Raw genomic sequence first — 20,008 nt, 5'->3', positions numbered from 1 at the left:
ATTCTAACTGATGCATCTCCCCCCATAAAGAGCCTTGGCAAAGGGCCATAGTAAGATTAAAATGAATTCAGAGTCATTCATGCACACAACTTTAATTTACAATTAAAATATTATGGATTCCTCTTTTAATAAAAATAATCAGTTGGGCCAAACTGAATCAACACTTCAGTTTAACGAGACAGAACCGAGAAGCCAGTGAAGAAGCAAGTGGCAGTGACTAGGAAAAAGAGAAAAAAAAAGCTTGGCAACTATGTCTTTGGTGTAATTAGCCATTTTAATTTTGTATCTCCCAGTGCCTGAGATCTGAAAAGAATGCCAACTTGATTTTTCTGTTTTACAGAGCAACTTGTTATTTTTGGTGACATATAAGCACTGTTTCTCTTTACAGAGACACTCCCCTCTTTCCCCTTCCAGGATCTTACTGCACTGCGGTAAAATTATATCTGTCCCATTGACAGATAATTTTTTTTCTTTTATTCTGCTCCAGACTCCACACTGAGGCATCTTCCGTGCTTTACAATCTGGGATTAAAAACTAAGATCTTATGTTTCTTGTGGGAAGGCTTTTGCAAAGTGGTCAGAATGGAACCAGTGATGAGCTTTCCACCTGATGCCTCATGACACTGATGTCTTTAAAGGAAAATACAAACGAACTGACCCAGTGGGAATGCGTTTGATATTTTCCCCTTTGGTTCAGTTTTCCCCTCTGGAAAATCCGGTGGTTTGTTTCCATGGCCTTCATGCTCCTTTTCCCACTCTTGAATTGATGTGATGTAGACTGAAAAAAAAAAAACTACCTTTAATAGGTCTCGTCTGGGCCTTAGAATGACAGTGGCAAACAGAGAATGAAAGCAACTCTCAGAGGAACTTAGTAGACTTGTAATCTCTAGCAGTAGATCATTCTGTGATTTTCTTTTTCTTTTAGTTTTTAATGGTATTTGTTAAGCCCTTACCATGTGCCAGGCACTGTACCATGTGCTGTTCATACAAGTTAACTGAGTTGGACACAGTCCCTGTCCTACATAGGGCACATAATCTTTATCCTCACTTTACAGATGAGGTAACTGAGGCACAGATAAGTCAAGTGACTTGCCCACAGTCACCCAGCAGACAAGTGGAGGAGGTGGGATTAGAACCCAGGTCCTCTGACTCGCAGGCCCTTGCTCTTTCCACTAGGTAAAACAACACAAACGAGTCAGAGCAGCACTTGTGTGTGAATAACACTGGCATAAAATCAATCAATCGATAGTATTTATTGACTGCATTACTCTGTGCAGACCACTGTACTACACACTTGGGAAACTACAGCAGAGTTAGTAAATGTGATCCCTGTCTTCAACGAGCTTGCAGTCTATCTATGACCTTCCTAGAATGCCAAATTATTTTTTCATATGCATTATTTTGAGGCCCTTCAGTGAAGTTTTGTGTGCCATTTCCAAAGGTCATCCTTTCCTTTCCACTCCTTTTTCCTGTCTGAAAATTTGCAACAGGCACATTTTATTATGTCGAGCTTCTGGGGACCAGAAACTCTGCTGTGTGGGTTAAGAAGATACTTTAAAAAAAAAACTTATTTATCTTACTGCTCCAAGGCAGCTTGCACAAATAGTCTGCCAAATAGGTTTAAGGTACAATCAAATAAAAGGAAAAAAAAGAGGGGAGGGAAACAATTCAGGGATTTAGTGGGAAAATGTTAAACTCTTGTTTTGGTTGTATTGACTGTGTGGGAGTTTTGTTCCCCATAAGCAAGCTTTATCTTGGCTTTTCCCACTATTATTATTGTAATATGGTATTTAAGTGCACACTGTGTGTCAAGCACTGCTCTAAGCTCCGGCCCTGTTCTGAGTGCTTTCCTTCCTTCCTAATAACCTCTTTCAACCACCTTCCTAATAACCACTCATTTTTGACAGGTGGATTTCATTGTATTCTTAGGTTAAGGTAAGATTGTTGAGTAGATCTCTATTTCTGTCTCATAGCCCTGTCACGGCTAAGGACTACAGTCTTCTTCTGTAACCTCCACTAGTAGGATAACATTTTCACCGAGGGGTGAGCTTCGTGTTTTGAGGATACATCGCCCAATGTATTATATTTAATCTATTATAGGATGAAATGACTTTTTTTTTAGCCAGTCTGGGTTCAGCATTATGGCTCAGTGGAAAGAGCCCGGGCTTAGGAGTCAGAGGTCATGGGTTCTAATTCCGGCTCCACCACCTGTCAGCTGTGTGACTTTGGGCAAGTCACTTAACATCTCGGTGCCTCAGTTCCCTCATCTGTAAAATGGGGATTAAGACTGTGAGCCTCATGTGGGACAACCTCATTACCCTGTATCGCCCCCCAGCACTTAGAACAGTGCTTGGCACATAGTAAGCATTTAACAAATATTTATTATTACCAGGGTGCGTTAGAACTGCATGTATATTTGGGAGGGAGAGGTGTCTATTTACTGGTATATTTACATGGCTCCTTACTCTGTTGTACTTTCCCAAGCACTTAACTCAGTGCGATTCAATAAATTCCACCAATTGATTGATAGGTGCCCAACTTGTCATTTTGAGCATCGGGGCAGGAATTTGAGGGGGAAGTGACAGATCTCAAAGAGCTGATTGGACACTCTCAGGGCTTGTCAGAGCCTGGGATGAGTGAATCTCAAAATCCAGCTCAAAAAAAAAAAAGGCCATGGTGGCTACCACCCCCATAGATTGGGCACCTGTGGGAAAGAGCCAATTCTGTGCATTTGGGTGTCCAGGAGAGTGATGGGAGCAGGAGGGAAGGTCCTTCCCAATTTGCTAATTGTATTCTTATAATAAATTGAGTTTGTAAATGTGCCAAGCACTGTGCCAAGTGCTAGAGTCACAGTCAGTTGTATTTATTGAGTGCTCACTGTGTGCTGACTGCTGTATTAAGCGCTTGGGAGAGTACAGTATAATAATGATGGCATTTGTTAAGCGCTTACTATGTGCAAAGCACTGTTCTTAGCGCCGGGGAGGATACAAGGTCATCAGATTGTCCCACGTGGGGCTCACAGTCTTAATCCCCATTTTACAGTTGAGGGAACTGAGGCACAAAGAAGTTAAGTGACTTGCCCAAAGTCACACATCTGACAAGCGGTGGAGCTGGGATTTGAACCCATGTCCTCTGAGTCCCCCAGCCCATGCTCTTTCCAATGAGCCAGGCTGTATAACAGTATAAACAGACATAGGAGGTAGATCCAATACATCAGACACTGCCCCTGCCCCACATGGGTTCATAGTCTAAGGGAGAAGAACAGGACTAATCCCTATTTTACAGATGAGGAAATTGAGGCACAAAGAAGTTAAGTGACTTGCTCAAGGGCACAGTAGGAGCCAGCAGAATTTGACAAATTTATTCTTTGTAATCATTTTTGTGTGGGGGAGGGATTATTCGTTATTTTTTGGATAACATTTATTAAAGCCACTATCCTAGCCCCCCTAGCCATGTCACCAAGACAAGCAAAAGTCAGTCATATTTATTGAGTGCTTACTTTGTGCAGAGCACTGTATTAAATGCTTGGGAGAGTACAATATAACAGTAAATGTACACATTCCTTGCCCACAGTGAACTTGCAGTCTAGAAGAGTAGAAAAGAGGCTGCTGGTGATTAGGTATGGCAAAGACTCCTGAGAATCCAAATTTACTTCCAGGGAAGCTTGACCCGAAAGGAGAGATCTCACGACTTTCCATGAACTCTGCGTCCCAGTGTAATCTCAACAACAGTCGTTTCACCCGAGCCCCTAACAGTATTTAGCTCTCCACAGGACTGCCACGTGTTTTTTGTTAAGCACTCGCTACGTGCCAAGCACTGTACTTGACGCTGAACTCAAAATAACGTTTCTTTAGATGGTGATGAACTGCAGGCAGGGTTTGCTAATTCTGCTAATTCTGTTGTATTCTACTCTCCTAAGCACTTAATATACTGTTCTGCACATAGTAAGCACTCGATAAATGCCATTTGATTTACTGATTGACTTGACCAATCCACAATCAGCTAGGCCAGTTTCAATGCATTAGCATTAATGCTTTGCACTGAGCGTTGGAAATACAATAATGACTTCCAAAATGAAGATGAATGAATTTCCTGCCTTTCAATAGTTATTTCATGGCCTATCTTTCAGCTGGCCTACCTTCAGTTGGTCTCCCCTTTCCCTCTGCTCCTCCCCCTCCCCTCAGCACTGTGCTCATTTGTATATATTATTTATTACCCTATTTATTTTGCTATTGAGGTGTACATCTCCTTGATTCTTTTTATCTTGATAATGTTGTCTTGTTTTTGTTCTGTTTTGCTTTGCTGTCTCCCCCGGATACACTGTGCGCCCATCACTGGGCAGGGATGGTCTCTATCTGTTGCCGAATTGTACATTCCACGCGCTTAGTCCAGTGCTCTGCACATAGTAAGCGCTCAATAAATACTATCGAATGAATGAATGACGGAGAATAACAATGCCTCAGGAATTTGCATTCAGAAACAAAATAACTAGAAACTTGAAGTTAGAAAGTAGTCATGTAATGCTGCATTTACAGAAACTTTGGGAATTTGTTACACCTTTAGAATTTGTAGAATTTACCAAAAGTACAACAGGGAAATACTTTATCCATGAGCTACACCTAACATTGATCACTTCACATTAATTTTCCAGAACAAACATTATCACTAATATTTAACTTGCCTGCTGTGTGTCCTTGGGGAAGTCACTTCATTTCTCTTTGCCTCAGTTACCTCATCTGTAAAATGGGGATTGAGGCTTTGAGCCCCACATGGGACAGGGATTTGGGGTCCAACCCCAATTTGCTTGTATCCATCCAAGCACCCAGGACAGTGCCTGGCACATAGTAAATTCTTAATCCCATAATTATTATTATTATATGAGATTTACCAGTTACTGTTGCAGCAGTTCATCACACAAAGAGAAGACTTCCAAAGTTTAGCTCATTAACAATGCTTGACACATAGTAAACGCTTACCAAATATCATCATTATTTTTTTCAATCAGTACTTGGGTGAAAAATACTTGACAGATGAGCTGTGGAAGTGGTAGGTATTTTCATACTGTTTTAGATACTTTCTCAATTAAATGTATCATCTGGTTTTTAGTTGAATATGAAAACTCCTCCCAAAACTATTGAAAAGTTTTATCTAATAATTTTCTCAAGACTTGGGTCCCCTATATGTCATTTAGTCAATTGTATTTATTGAGTGACTGTGTGTCCAGTACTGTACTAAGCACTGGGGAGAGTACAATACGAGAGGTCATGGGTTCTAATCCCGTCTCTGCCACTTGTCTGCTGTGTGACTTTAGGCAAGTCACTTAACTTCTCTGTGCCTCAGTTACTTCATCTGCAAAATGGGTACTAAGACTGTGAGCCCCATGTGGGACATCCTGATTACCTTGTATCTACCCTAGTGCTTAAAACAGTGCTTGGCACATAGAATGTGCTTAACAAATGCCATTATTATTATTATTATTAATAAACAGATGCATTTCCTGCCCACAACAAGCTTACAGTCTATATTATCCTCACTTTGAAAAAATGATTTTTTTTTAAATTGGGATTTTACTGGGTCTCTGTCCACTAGATGGTATGATCCTTGAGCCCAGGTCCTACTGACTCCCAGGTCTGTGCTCTATCCACTAGCCCACACTGCTTCTCTCTCTTATAAACACTTGGCTTCAATTCTCTTTTCCTCAGGCTAGGAACAGCCATTTGTCATTTTTAGAATCTTTTGGTCACAAACAAGGCTAGAGTTTAAATTCGTAGAGTCCCAATCTGGTCATACTAAACAATGACCTGGATGGAGCACTTGAATCCTAATCCCTCCTCCACCACTTGTCTCCCGTGTGCCCTTGGACAAGTTATCTAACATCTCTGTGTTTCAGTTCCCTCGTCTGTAAAATGGGAATTAAATCGTATTGTTGCCTACTTAGATTGTGAGCCCCATTTGGGATGGGGACTGTGAAGCAGCGTGGCTTAGTGGAAAGAGCCTAGACCTGAGAGTCAAAGGTCATGGGTTCTAATCCCGGCTCCGCTACCTATCAGCTGTGTGACTTTGGGCAAGTCACTTAAACTCTCTATGCCTCAGTTACCTCATCTGTAAAATGGGGATTAAGAATGGGAGCCCCATGTGGGTCAACCCGATTACCTTGGATCTACCCTTGCACTTAGAACAGTGCTTGGCACATAGTAAGCACTTAAAAAATACCATCATCATCATCATCCAACTTCATTATCTTGAAGCTATCCCTGTGCTTCTTATAGTGCTTGACCATAGGAAGCGCTTAAAAATACCAAAACAAAACAAGAAATTGTGGTATTTGTGGAGCTCAGAGACAGAGAACTGTTTCTGCCCTCTGCCTTTCCTCTTTGCCACAGTCCTTTCCACCCCTTCGTTGTGGGAGGGAATGTGTCTGTTGTTATATTGTATTCTCCCAAGTGCTTAGTATGGTGTTTTGCACACAGTAAGCACTCAGTAAGTACGATTGAATTACTCTCCCTGACCCGGAAGCAAGCAGGGGAGACCCAGAGGTGTAAGCACTCGTAAGCGACTGGTGGACAGGTAAACCTTTTTATTATATTTTAGATTTTCCAGATTGAGAGATTGGCTAGAACATCCTATTACCATCATGGTGATATTAAATATTCTGTCAAATTGACTTGGCATATTTAAACTTCAAATTTAAAAAAAATTGATGAGCCTAATTTAGGCTGATCAGCAGCTTTGTTATTTTCCCCTCCACCCAAAAAAATCCCCAAACTAAAATCACACTCCCTCGTCTCAGCTACCCTTCCCTCTTTCAAAGTGGCTACTTTGAAACATTGCCTTTTTTATATGGTCACTCTGAGGTCATATTTTTTTCCGGACATCTGTGTGGAAGATGATTCATTACTTTTTTTTTTGGTTCTCCATTTAAACGATTGCCACACTCTGTAGAACCCCAGTTCAATTCACATTCTAGGGCAGTGGTTTCTCTTTAGTTTTACACGTCTTTTCTATATGCTGAAACAAATCATCTGATCCATTATGCTCTTCCAGGAATTTGTGAGCGTCTGGGTCCGAGATCCCAGGATTCAGAAGGAAGATTTTTGGCACTCCTATATTGACTATGAGATATGCATTCACGTAAGTAAAAAAGAGAATTTCCCAGTTAGAAGGGGACAGAGAGTAGTCTGTTCCTCAGGATAAGAATGTCTAGTGTTTTTGAACTTCAAAAAAGTTCTTTGAACTTATTAGAAATTACAACCGATAATTCTTAAATGACTTAAAGCTATTCCTCAAGATGTTATAATTGCCAAACTATTTGGCTCCTGCAGAAATGAGTTAGTAGGTTTATGCTGTGTGTTATTGCCTCGTGTTCAGTTATACGATTAAATTAGAAATTTATCTACATCTCGCTACCCATTGTCTTATTTTTCCTGTTACTGCATACTCTGTATTGATAATATATAGCTCGGTAAATCTAAAGCCCAAGCAAGCTCCTTTTTTTTTTTTCCCTAGGACATGTAAAATGTTTGCCTGGGTAATCAGGAAGTAGAAGATGATATGTTATGAATGATTAAGTTGCCTTATGACTAGATCCTCTATAGTTTCCACTGGGGGAAAACGGGAATTGTGTTAATTTTAAAATAATGTAATCTATTGAGCTGAAAAAATGGTAGTCATTAGTTTTTCAGAGATAGACTGTTGTTGCAACTGCATTCCCTGGAGACCTTTCTGAGGAGGGATACGTCCTTTTTGCATGGTTGTGGTGGAAGACTGCCCGGAATCAGAGAGAAAAAATAAATTACCTCTGACGGGTCCCTTCCAGCTCTATGATTTCTTATATTCCTCTTTTTCCTTCCAGCTCTGTTTCAGAAAATAGCTGCTGTTTTTTTTTTTTTTTATCAAGGGGGGTGGCATTCAGAGTTTATGAAGGCTATTGCCAAATTTTAGCCAATGTAGGTAGATTGCCTGGCCAGTTGCTTTTGAGGTCGGACTCTCATTTGCAACACCGGCTTGTGGCTGTTTCAGCTAATCAATCAATGGTATCTATTGAGTGCTTACTGTGTGCAGAGCGCTGTGCTAAGGGCTTGTGAGAGTAGGATACAACAGAGTTGGTAGACACGTTCCCGGCTCCCAACGAGCTCACTGTCTAGAGTCTGTAATGAGGGTGGGGAGGCAGCGTGGCCTAGTAGCAAGAGCATGGGCTTGGGAGTCAGAGGCCGTGGGTTCTAATCCTGGCTCCGCCCTTGCTTGTAGTGTGACCTTGGGCAAGTCATTTCACTTCTCTGCGCCTCAGTTACCTCATCTGTAAAATGAGGATTAAGACTGTGAGCCCCATGTGGGACAACCTGATTATTTTGTTTTCACCCCAGCGCTGAGAACAGTGCTTGGCACATAGTGTGTAACAAGTGACATATTGATTATTATTACATGAGAAGTTTGCTGATTGGGAGCAGGAGAAAGGGCCAGTGGATAGTGAATGGGTGATGGGAGATGGTGAGAGAGGAGAGTAAGTAGGAGAGTGGAAGGAGAAGAATTGTGGGTTTTTTTAGGCGCTTACGATGTGCCAAGCACTGGGGTAGATACAAGATAATCAGCCCCCACAGTCTAAGTAAGAGGAGGAACAGGTATTGAATCCCCATTTTGCAGGTGAGGGAACTTAGGCACAGACAAGTGAAGTGACTTGCCAAGGTCACACAGCAGGAAAGTGGAAGAGCTGGGATTAGAACCCAGGTTCTCTGACTCCCAGACCCACGTTCTTTCCACTAGGTCACACTGTCTCTTTCAAGAGAGTAGCGAGTCAGTTGTGCCTTAATGTGAGTTCTCATTACCCTTTGTGGTTAGAACACTTTGAGGATCTAGAGAAAGTTCTTTCCATGATGCCGCATCTGTTCCAGATGGAATGTGATCTGGTATCAGAAGAAACGGATACGTCAGGTTTGTGTCAAGTCAGGGAGCATTATTACATGTGGTTCTTTAAGAACACAGCCCCCGTGTTATAGGAGGACCGATTCTACTCTCGTTTCAAAAATTGCAAATGTTTTAAACCGTGTGTGAGTGCCTACGTATTTTAATGAAGAGGCAAACTACCCTTGGCCATCCTGTTACTTGCTAATAATGACTCCCCTTGCATCTAGATAGCAGATTCAAGTTTGTGATATATGGGGATGTGAGATGAATTGGCGGCCTGTTAAAAACTTATTTCAGAGTGGAGGGTTATCTAAAGTCAAAACAGCTGAGCGATCAAGTCTGTTTCTACTAGATTTTCCACTTGTGGCCCAGCGTGAATATAGAATGTTTAACATGAAATCAATCCAAATCTCCAATGATGTAGGTAATCTCATTATTGAGCACCTGATGTGTACCAAACACAGTTTTAGGCCCTTGAGGAGTAAGAAAGAAATGAGAAAACACTGACCTGGGGCCTTGAGGGAGGTGGAGGGAAAAAATGAACAAGTATGCCAAGTAAACACCCAAAATAGAATAAGCACAGCTCTTGGAAGCAGCCTGGCTCAGTGGAAAGAGCCTGGGCTTCGGAGTCAGAGGTCATGGGTTCGATTCCCAGCTCTGCCACTTGTCAGCTGTGTGACTGTGGGCGAGTCACTTCACTTCTCTGGGCCTCAGTTACCTCATCTGTAAAATGGGGATTAACTGTGAGCCTCACGCGGGACAACCCGATTACCCTGTATCTACCCCAGCGCTTAGAACAGTGCTCTGCACATAGTAAGCGCTTAACAAATACCGACATTATTATTTTTATTTATAAACGGGGTAATCAGAGAATGAAAAGATGAATGACACGGGTTAGTAGGAATAAAGGTATTTGTTGAGAACTTTGATTCGTACTGAACACCGTTCTAATCACTGGGGAGTTTACCAGATAAGCAATTACAGATCCGGTGCCTGTTACATAAAGGGCTCAGAATCTTGGTAGGGGAAGAGAGACAGAAAGGAAATAGGCCACAGATGATAAGAACACTTAGAAAACAATAATCATAGAAAAGGAATGGAAAGATTTATGAATAAACAAGAGTCATTCATTCATTCATTCATTCAATAGTATTTATTGAGCGCTTACTATGTGCAGAGCACTGTACTAAGCGCTTGGGATGAACAAGTCGGCAACAGATAGAGACAGTCCCTGCCGTTTGACGGGCTTACAGTCTAATCGGGGGAGACGGACAGACAAGAACAATGGCACTAAACAGCGTCAAGGGGAAGAACATCTCATAAAAACAATGGCAACTAAATAGAATCAAGGCGATGTACAATTCATTAACAAAATAAATAGGGTAACGAAAATATATACAGTTGAGCGGACGGGTACAGTGCTGTGGGGATGGGAAGGGAGAGGTGGAGGAGCAGAGGGAAAAGGGGAAAATGAGGCTTTAGCTGCGGAGAGGTAAAGGGGGGATGGCAGAGGGAGTAGAGGGGGAAGAGGAGCTCAGTCTGGGAAGGCCTCTTGGAGGAGGTGATTTTTAAGTAAGGTTTTGAAGAGGGAAAGAGAATCAGTTTGGCGGAGGTGAGGAGGGAGGGCGTTCCAGGACCGCGGGAGGACGTGACCCAGGGGTCGACGGCGGGATAGGCGAGACCGAGGGACGGCGAGGAGGTGGGCGGCAGAGGAGCGGAGCGTGCGGGGTGGGCGGTAGAAAGAGAGAAGGGAGGAGAGGTAGGAAGGGAGTCCTTAGAGGGGCAGGCCTGATGGTCTTCTCTATTCCACTGGCGATATTCATTAAACACTTACAACGTGTCAAGCCCTGTAATAAGCACTGGGGTAGATACGAGATTGTCAGGTCGGACACAGTTCCTGTCCCACATAGTCTAAGGGAGAGGAAGAACAGGTATTGAGTCTTCTATTTTGCCGATGAGGGAACTGAGGCACGGAGAAATTAGGTGACTTGCCCAAGGTCACACAGCAAACAACTGGAGCCGGGATTAGAGCCCAGGTCCCCTGACTCCTTTCAACCACCATAGCGTCTAGAAAGCTCCAGTTTTCTAACATTCCCAAAGGCTCCGAGGTCACAGGTCTCCCCAAATTCTTAACCTCTGATTCTCATGGGGCAGTGTGGGGGAGGGGAGAGGGCAGAAGAGGTCCATGCGAAAGCAGAGCTTGTGCTGGAAAACTTTTTCGCAGCGGCTTCTACTACAACCCAGCCTCTCCAAGTCAGACCACAAACTTTGCTCCTCTAATGCCGACCTTCTCAATGTACCCCCATCTCGCCGCCAACCTCTCGCCCAAGTCCTGCCTCTGGCCTGGAACGTCCTCCCTGCTCAAATCCGATGGATTATTACTCTTTCCCCCCATTCAAAGCCTTATTGAAGGCCCATCTCCTCCAAGAGGCCTTTCCGGACTCAGCCCTCCTTTCCTCTTCTCCCACTCCTTTCTGCGTCACCCCGACTTTCTTTCTTTCATTCTTCCCCCCATCTCAGCCCCACAGCACTTATGTACGTAGCTGTAGTTTATATTATGTCTGTCTCCCCCGCTAGACTGTAAACCTGTTGTGGGCAGGGAATGTGCACGTTTATTGTTGTATAGTCTTCTCCCAGGCGCTTAGTACAGTGCTCTGCATACAGTAAGCGCTCAATAAATAATACGGTTGACTGAGCACAGATGACTTCTCAGCACTGAGAGTAAGGGAAGCCTCTGGGGCATGGAGGAGGAGGAGAGAGCAGCTGTATTTATTGAGCACTTACTGTGTGCAGAGCACTGTACTAAGCGCTTGGGAGAGTACAATATACAATAAACAGACACATTCCCTGCTCACAATGAGCTGACAGTCTAGAGGGGGCTCAGAGGACCTGGGGGATGGCGGGAAGGCATGGAAGAGGAGGAGGATGATCTGGATGGATGGAGATTTGGGCAACATTAAAAACGCCTGGGCTAGAACAGGGAGTCTTGGGCTGATCCGAGTCAGAGGCCTTATGGTATTCATTCAGTCATTCATTAAATCGAAGTTATTGAGCACTTACTGTGTGCAAAGCATGGTACTAAGCACTTGGGAGAGTACGCTATAACAACGTAGCAATAAAGAGACACATTCCCTGCCCACAGTGAGCTTAAGATAGTATGTTTTCTCTGTGTCTTGTGAGGTTTGTTGCTCGTTGATTCTCACCATGAGCTTGATATGTACATATCTGTAATGTATTTATATTAATGTCTGTCTCCTCCTCTAGACTGTAAGCTCTTTGTGGGCAGGAAATATATCTGTTATTGTTAAATTATTCATTCATTCATTCAGTAGTATTTATTGAGCGTTTACTATGTGCAGAGCACTGTACTAAGCGCTTGGAATGTACAAATCGGTAACAGATAGAGACAGTCCCTGCCCTTTGATGGGTTTACAGTCTAATCGTAAGCGCTTAACAAATACCAACATTGTTATTATTATTATTAATCGGGGGAGACAGACAAGAACAATGGCAATAAATACTCTCCCAAGCATTTAATACAGTGCTGTGCACACAGTCAGTGCTCAATAAATGCAATTGATTTGATGCTTTCCTTCTAAAAGCAGTGAAATTAATGTGACGAGACCTTGACATCTTTTAAACAGCGGTCTCTTTATAGAGTGAGATTTAATCTGGATTGTTTCTCCTTGATAATCTTCTTCAACTGGTATCGGCTCATATTTTTAAGAAAAAACTTTTGGGTGTGAATTAAATGTGAGTCTTTTGCTGCTAAAGATACAGAATCGAATTGCAGGATGTTTCGGGCTAGGAAAGAATCGTTGCGTTGGAAGGGACCGTAAAAAGTCATTTGGTCCAGCTCCCTGTCTCCGGGCGGATGAAAAGCGAACATGCGCAAGACAGTCGATTGTTCTTTATAAGGAGATCTTCAGAGGCAAAAGCTTCTATAACCACCCATGGTAACTTTATTAAATCACCTAAATTGTCAAGTTCTTTTTTGTGGCATTTTAGATTGTAAACTCCTCGAAGGGCAGGAATCATCTGTTGTATAATCACTCCAGCCCCGCAGCACTTACGTACATATACTTATGCTCTCCTATTTCCCCTATTTGTATTTTATTTTAATGTCCCTTTCCCTTTGTAAACTGTAAGCTCCTAGTGGGGGAGCATGTCTATCAACTCTATCGTATTGTAATTCCTAAAGCACTTAGTACAGTGCTCCGCACACAGTACGTGTTCAATAAATATCAGTGATTAAATGCTCACTATAAGGCCTAGTGCTCTAATAAGCGCGGGGGTAGATTTAGGATCATTATATAAGTGACAGGGTCCATCTCATCTGGAGCTCAGAGTGTAAGAAGCAGGGAGGGATGATAATCTGGTCCTATTTTACAGATGAGGATACAGGCCTAGAAAAGTTTAAGTGAGTTGCCCAAGGCCACACAGCAGTTCCATGGCCGAGCGGGAATTAGAACCCGGGTCTTTGATTCACAGCCCCGTGCTCTTTCTATTTCTACAGTAAGCGCTCAAGAAATAGGATTTAATTTCTACTAGACCACAGTACCTTCCATTTCTTCCTTTTTCAACGGAACCCTCCTTTGGTGCCATTTTATCTCGAGCAGTGCTCTGTGTTAGAGGACTCCACTGGTCTGCATTGTCCTCCTAAATACCTTGCGTACTCATTGAGGAAAACAGCATGGCCTAGTGGAAAGAGTTCAGGCCTGAGAGTCAGACCACCTGGTTCTAATCCCAGCTCTGCCACTTGCCTGCTGTGTGTACCTTTGGGCAGATCACCTAACTGATTTGTGCCTCAGTTTCCTCATTTGCAAAGTGACGATTCACTGCTTGTCTCCCTTCTTCTCAGATTGGGAGTCTCATGTGGAACAGGGACTCTGTCCGATCTTTTATCTGCCCCAGGGCTTAAAAATTGTGGGTTCTAATCCCGGCTCTGCCTTTATCAGCTGTGTGACTTTGGGCAAGTCATTTAACTTCTCTGGGCCTCCGTTACCTCACCTGTAAAATGGGGAGTAAGACTGTGAGCTCCACGTGGGACAACCTGATTTGCTTGTATCTATCCCAGTGCTTAGAACTGTGCTTGGCAGTTAGTAAGTGCTTAACAAATACCATCATTATTATTATTACAATACTTGGCACATGGTAAGCGCTTAACAAACACCGCAGTTATTGTTATTGTTTTTAATCATCTCTTCATTTTTTATCCCTCTGGGTGTCAACTCCAATTTCTTAAATCTTTCCTCAATGGACTTATTTTTCATCCCTGTAATCATTTTTATCACTTTCCCTTGAATTTTTTAATATTTATTAAGCACTTACTTGAATCACTGAATTCTCCCTAGTTTCTCTGCATTATTGTATAAGCAAATTCAGCAGTGTGGCCTAGTGGATAGCATATGGGCCAAGGAGTCAGAAGGTCATGGTTCTAATCCCAGTTCTGCCACTTGTCTGCTTGGGCAAGTCACTTTACTTCTCTGTGCCTCAGTGACTTCATCTGTAAAATGGGGATTAAGACTGTGAGCCCCATGTGGGACCGGGACTGCGTCCAACCTGATTTGCTTGTATTCCCCCCTCTCCTCCCCCGTGCTTAGCGAAGTGCCTGGCGCATAGTAAGCGCTTAAGAAATACCACAATTATTATTATTTTTCAATTCAGAAAAAATAGAATTTAACAGAAATGTTACTTACTGGGGCTTGTGTTTGACACTCCTGTTGCTCCATCAGCACCATGCTGGCATCTTTTAGGTTATGTTGCATCGTCATCGAGAAGTTAATTCCTTTACAGTAATACCTTGTGCCTAACTTTCCCCAACCTATGTTTGAGTTCTGCAAATACCACTGATTGAAAATGCAATTACCTTGTGTTTTTCCCCGTGTGAACTTCATTTTGTTGTAATCCATTAAGAGAAACTGAATCCTTCTAAAGGAGAAGCACTGCGGCAGTGGAAAGCGCATAGGATGGGGAGTCAGGAGCTGATATTAATGAATAACTGATATTTGTTAAGCACTTACTGTGGAAAGCATGTGGAAAGAGCACAGGCTTGGAAGTCAGAGGTCATGAGTTCTAATCCCTGCTCTGCCATTTATCAGCTGGGTGACTTTGGGCAAGTCACTACACTTCTCTGTGCCTCAGTTACCTCATCTGGAAAATGGGGATTAAGACTGTGAGCCCCACCTGGGACAACCTGATTACCTTGTATCAACCCCAGCGCTTAGAACAGTGCTTTGCACATAGTAAGCGCTTAACAAATACCATAATTATTATTACTAAGCAGTGGGATAGCTACAAGATCATCAGGTCCCTCATGGGGCTCACAGAGGAGGGAGAACAGGTACTGAATCCTCATTCTACAGAGGAGAGAACTGGGCACCGAGAAGTAAAACGACTTACCCAAGGTCACACAGCAGACGAGTGGCGAAGCCAGGATTAGAACTCAGGTCCTCTGACTCCCAGGCCTGTACTCTTTCCCCTTGGCCACGCTACTAACAGATTTTAGTCCTAGCTTCATCCCAGCCTGCGGTGGTTCTTGGACAGGTCACTCAACAATTCTGGGCTGTTTTTTCTGTAAAATGGAGATAAGATAAATTGTAAATTCTGTGTGGGCCAGGGCCTGTGTCTGACATGACAACCTCAATATCTATCCACAACACTTTGCATACTATAAGCATTTAATGCCATAACCATCAGTGACGATTAGCAACCTCTGAATATTTGATCTTTAACCCATATACACAAATGCTTTTACTTTCTTTTCCTTTGGGGGTGTGAGTGGTGTTGGAACTCTGTATGTACGAATCAATCAGTGGAAATTATTGAGCTCTTACTGTGTGCAGAGCACTCTACTAAGCGCTTGGAAGAGAACTACAACCGAAGTAGAGATGTTCCCTGTCCACAATGAGCTTACAGTCTACAGACTGTAATCACATACACTGGTATGTATGTGACTCGTTGTTGCCCCATAGTAAGGAATGAAATCAGCCTAATCAGAATGAAACCAGTTATTTCCTGGCAAAAATTGTCAAGTCAATTAAGGGTGTAACTATTTCCAAAACTGCCCTGGACCATCTGCTTAGGAAAGTGAAAAGTCAGTTTTGTGGTCAGAAACCTGCTCAAGTTTGTCCAAAAGTTGTGTGGTTCATTGACGGAAATGACTTTTATTCAGGTCTCTTAGACTTGGTATGAATGAGAGGCCTTATTTTACTGTAGTGGTAAAATTATAAGATTCATTTATTGTACACAGGGTGATTTTCAGTCATTCATTCATCTATGTGACTGCTAAATTAAAAAAAGACTCATTTTTATTTTAAATGACTTACAGTTGAAATTAATTTTCTTTTTCTCTTCATAGACAAATAGCATGTGTTTTACAATGAAAACATCCTGTGTTAGAAGACGTTTTAAAGAGTTTGTGTGGCTTAGAGAACGACTTCAAAGCAATGCATTGCTAATGTAAGTGATTTCAATGTAGACATTTGACAAGTCTGTAATTTGTGGAAATTTGAACAGGATACTAATCCACTGCTTTCCCTTTTTTCCTTTTCTAGTAATGCTAAAGGGAAGTAGGTTTTGCAGCAAAGCAGGAGGCATTTGATGTTTCTTAGGGGTCAGTAAAGGCTTATGTATCAGGAAGTGACCCAGAGGCGGGAGACGAAAGTTGGGGAATTTCTGCTCTTATTCCATTCTGACATGTTATTTGTCCTGTAGAGAGATTAAAGAACCAGTCAGAGAGACTGGAGCTACCAGAAAGGGAAAGACAGGGAGAGTATTTAAATAAAACTGTCCCCTTTTATTAAAAAAAAAAAGTTGGTACATTTCATCGCTATTTTTTTGTGAAGCGACATGGCCTAGTGGAAAAGGCACGGGCCTGGGAATTAGAGAGCCTGAGCTCTAATAAATCAATCCCCCTCTAGGAATGTGTCTGTTTTTATATTGTAGTCTTCCAAGCACTTAGTACAGTGTTCTGCACACAGTAAGTGCTCAATAAATAGCACTGTCTGGACTGACTGTACTCTCTTGGGAAAGTGCAGTACAATAGAGTCTACCAACTCTATTGGTAGACATGTTCCCTGTCCACAGTGAGCAATCATTAGTCGAGAGGGAGAGACTGACGTTAATATAAATAATTTACAGATATGCACATAAAGGCTGTGGGACTTAGAGTAGGGTGAATACCAAATGCCCAAAGGGCATGGTTCCAAATGCATAGACAACACAGAAGGGGTGTGAAGCAACGTGACTTAGTGGCTAGAGCTCGGGCTGGGGAGTCAGGGGACATGGGTTCTAATCCCAGCTCTTGCCACTTGTCTGCTGCGTGACCTTGGACAAGCCACTCGACTTCTCTGTGCCACAGTTATCTGTAAAATGGGACTGTGAGCCCCAAGCGGGACATACTGATTACATCGTACCTACCCCGGTCCTTAGAATAGTTCTTGGCACATAGTAAGCGCTTAAGAAATAACATTATTATTATTAGAAGGGAGAGAAAGTCTAGTATAAGAGGGCTTAACTGGGGAAGAGCTCTTAGAGGAGCTGTGACCTTTATTAAGACTTGCCTGCTATGTAAACTTGGGCAAGTCACTTAACTTGTACGAGCCTCAGTTTCCTCGTCTGGAAAATAGAATTTAATGCCTGGTCTCCCTCCTTTTTAGACTTTATGTCCTGTGTGGGACAGCGATTGGGTTCGATTTGATTATGTTATGCCCGCTTCAGTGCTCACTGTAGCGTTTGACAGATTGTAAGCACTTAACTAATGCCCTAGTAATTTATAATTATTATTATTATTTTGAATCTAAAGTGAAATCCTTTATTTCTGGTCTTAGAGGCCACTGAAAATAAAGGTTAAAAAGTCATAGGAGTAAAAGAGTATTTTCACAGGTGTTTATTTTGGTTTGGTTTTTAAAGTGAAGCTGCTTCCTGAGGAGAAGCAGCATGGCTTAGTGGAAAGAGCACAGGCTTGGGAGTCAGAGGTCGTGGGTTCTAATCCCACCTCTGCCACTTGTCAGCTACGTGACTCTGGGCAAGTCACTTCACTTCTCTGTGCCTCAATTACCTCATCTGTAAAATGGGGATTAAGACTGTGAGCCCCACCTGGGACAACCTGATTACCTTGTATCTACCCCAGCGCTTAGAACAGTGCTTGGCACATAGTAAGCGCTTAACAAATACCAACATTATTATTATTGTTGTTATTCTCTCTGTTTTCAGATAACTTGCTGGAGTAGCTAGTTTCGCTCCTAGGTCAAAAGCCATTATCTGGATCTCTTCTTTATACAACACGAGCCAAAACAGGTAGCTGAAGTTTAGCGCCTATTCCGGAGGCCACCATCTCGCTTGCTCTAACCTAGTTACGCTCCTGATATATAAATAAGAATCGGTTTGGCTTTTTTCTGTACTCGGTGTCCTGACCTTTTGGGTGAATGGATGCGGGCATGAGCCAGTTTTTGATCAACTTTATTTTATTTTTTTTTAAAAGACAATTACCGGAACTCCCATCGAAGACCCCCTTTTTCAACATTAACAATCGCCAACACGTGGACCAGCGTCGGCAAGGCTTAGAAGACTTTCTCAAGAAGTATGTATTATGGCGCAAATGATCTAGACTGATATGCTTTATGGAAAATGAGAGTTCATAGCCTGTATTGGAGAGCCATCTTGTGGCTGCTGGTTCGCAATACAAATTCAGAATCTTCCTTTGTTTCTTTTTAACCAGCAAGGCCAATTTGAGATACCTCATTCTGAAAAGATGTCGTAGTCTTAAACTGAAATGCCTAGTTCTGCTTATTTAAAGGCTGCCTGGAAATAGCCAAGCTTTAGGGAAGCAGCGTAGCTCAGTGGAAGGAGCCCGGGCTTGGGAGTCAGAGGTCATGGGTTCGAATCCCGGCTCTGCCGCTTGTCAGCCGTGGGACTGTGGGCAAGTCACTTCACTTCTCTGGGCCTCACTTACCTCAGCTGTAAAATGGGGATTAACTGTGAGCCTCACGTGGGACAACCTGATGACCCTGTATCCACCCCAGCGCTTAGAACAGTGCTCTGCATATAGTAAGCACTTAAATACCAACATTATTATTATTATTTTAAAATATTACCAGTAAGAGAATGTGTTGAAGACTCTCTTAGTAGATCGATTATCTATTGTTAATCAACCAGTGGCATTTATTGAGTTCCGACTGTAATAATTATGGTATTTGTTAAGCGCTTGCTATGTGCTAAACTCTGTACTAAGCACTGAAAGGGAAATGCCAGGGATCGAACCGGGGACTTCATCCATGCAAAGGACGTGCTCTGCCACTGAGCTATATCCGTGCGGAGGACAGTACTAGGTTCTCGGGAGAATACAACAGAATTGGTAGACTTGTTCCCTGCCCACAAGGTGCTCAATAAAGATGCTTGACTGACTGAGAAAAGGAATTTATAGCCTAGAGGAAATACTTTTAGGACTGACCAGTTAAATCTCTTCTGGAATTTTGGGGCTATGTGTTTAGTTCAGATAAATTTTTTCAGCCAGTAGAGTTTTTCATTAACATTTGTAAGACGGGCCTACCTATCTTTTTATGGTATTTGTTAAGCACTTACTATGTGCCAGGCACTGAACTAAACACCGAGGTCGTTAATAATAATAATAATGGTTTTTGTTAAGCACTTACTATGTGCCCCCACTGTAATAATAATAATGTTGGTATTTGTTAAGCGCTTACTATGTGCAGAGCACTGTTCTAAGCGCTGGGGTAGATACAGGGTCAGGTTGTCCACCGTGAGGCTCACAGTTAATCCCCATTTTACATTTGAGGTAAATGAGGCCCAGAGAAGTTAAGTGACTTGCCCACAGTCACACAGCTGACAAGTGGCAGAGCCGAGAGTCGAACCCATGACCGCTGACTCCGAAGCCCGGGCTCTTTCCACCGAGCCCCGCTGCTTCCCGTACTGTACTAGGTGCTGTACTAGGTGCCGGGGTGGACACAGTCCATCTCCCACTTGGGGCTCACAGTCTAAATTCCAATTTTCCAGATGAGGTAAATGAGGCAGAGAAATAACTTGCCCAAGGCCACAGAGCCCACAGGTGGCAGAGCCAGGATAAGACCAGATCCTTCTGACTCCCA

General features: G+C 42.7%; 1 protein-coding gene across 2 annotated transcripts in view; it reads left to right on the top strand.

Moving 5' to 3' along the window:
• The window catches only part of SNX10 (sorting nexin 10), a 73,820-nt gene that overhangs the window by 37,410 nt on the left and 16,402 nt on the right, over positions 1 to 20,008 (top strand). For both annotated transcript variants that reach the window (XM_001508930.5, XM_029070829.2), the window contains exons 3-5: positions 7,044 to 7,130; positions 16,261 to 16,361; positions 18,385 to 18,483. In XM_001508930.5, coding sequence (XP_001508980.2) covers positions 16,270 to 16,361; positions 18,385 to 18,483 — 191 coding nt within the window. In that variant the 5' untranslated portion in view covers positions 7,044 to 7,130; positions 16,261 to 16,269. The remainder of the gene's footprint in view (positions 1 to 7,043; positions 7,131 to 16,260; positions 16,362 to 18,384; positions 18,484 to 20,008) is intronic.

Source organism: Ornithorhynchus anatinus, chromosome 8 (genome assembly GCF_004115215.2).
Source record: "Ornithorhynchus anatinus isolate Pmale09 chromosome 8, mOrnAna1.pri.v4, whole genome shotgun sequence".
NCBI classification, from domain to species: domain Eukaryota; kingdom Metazoa; phylum Chordata; class Mammalia; order Monotremata; family Ornithorhynchidae; genus Ornithorhynchus; species Ornithorhynchus anatinus.
This window is presented reverse-complemented; position numbering and strand designations above follow the sequence as displayed.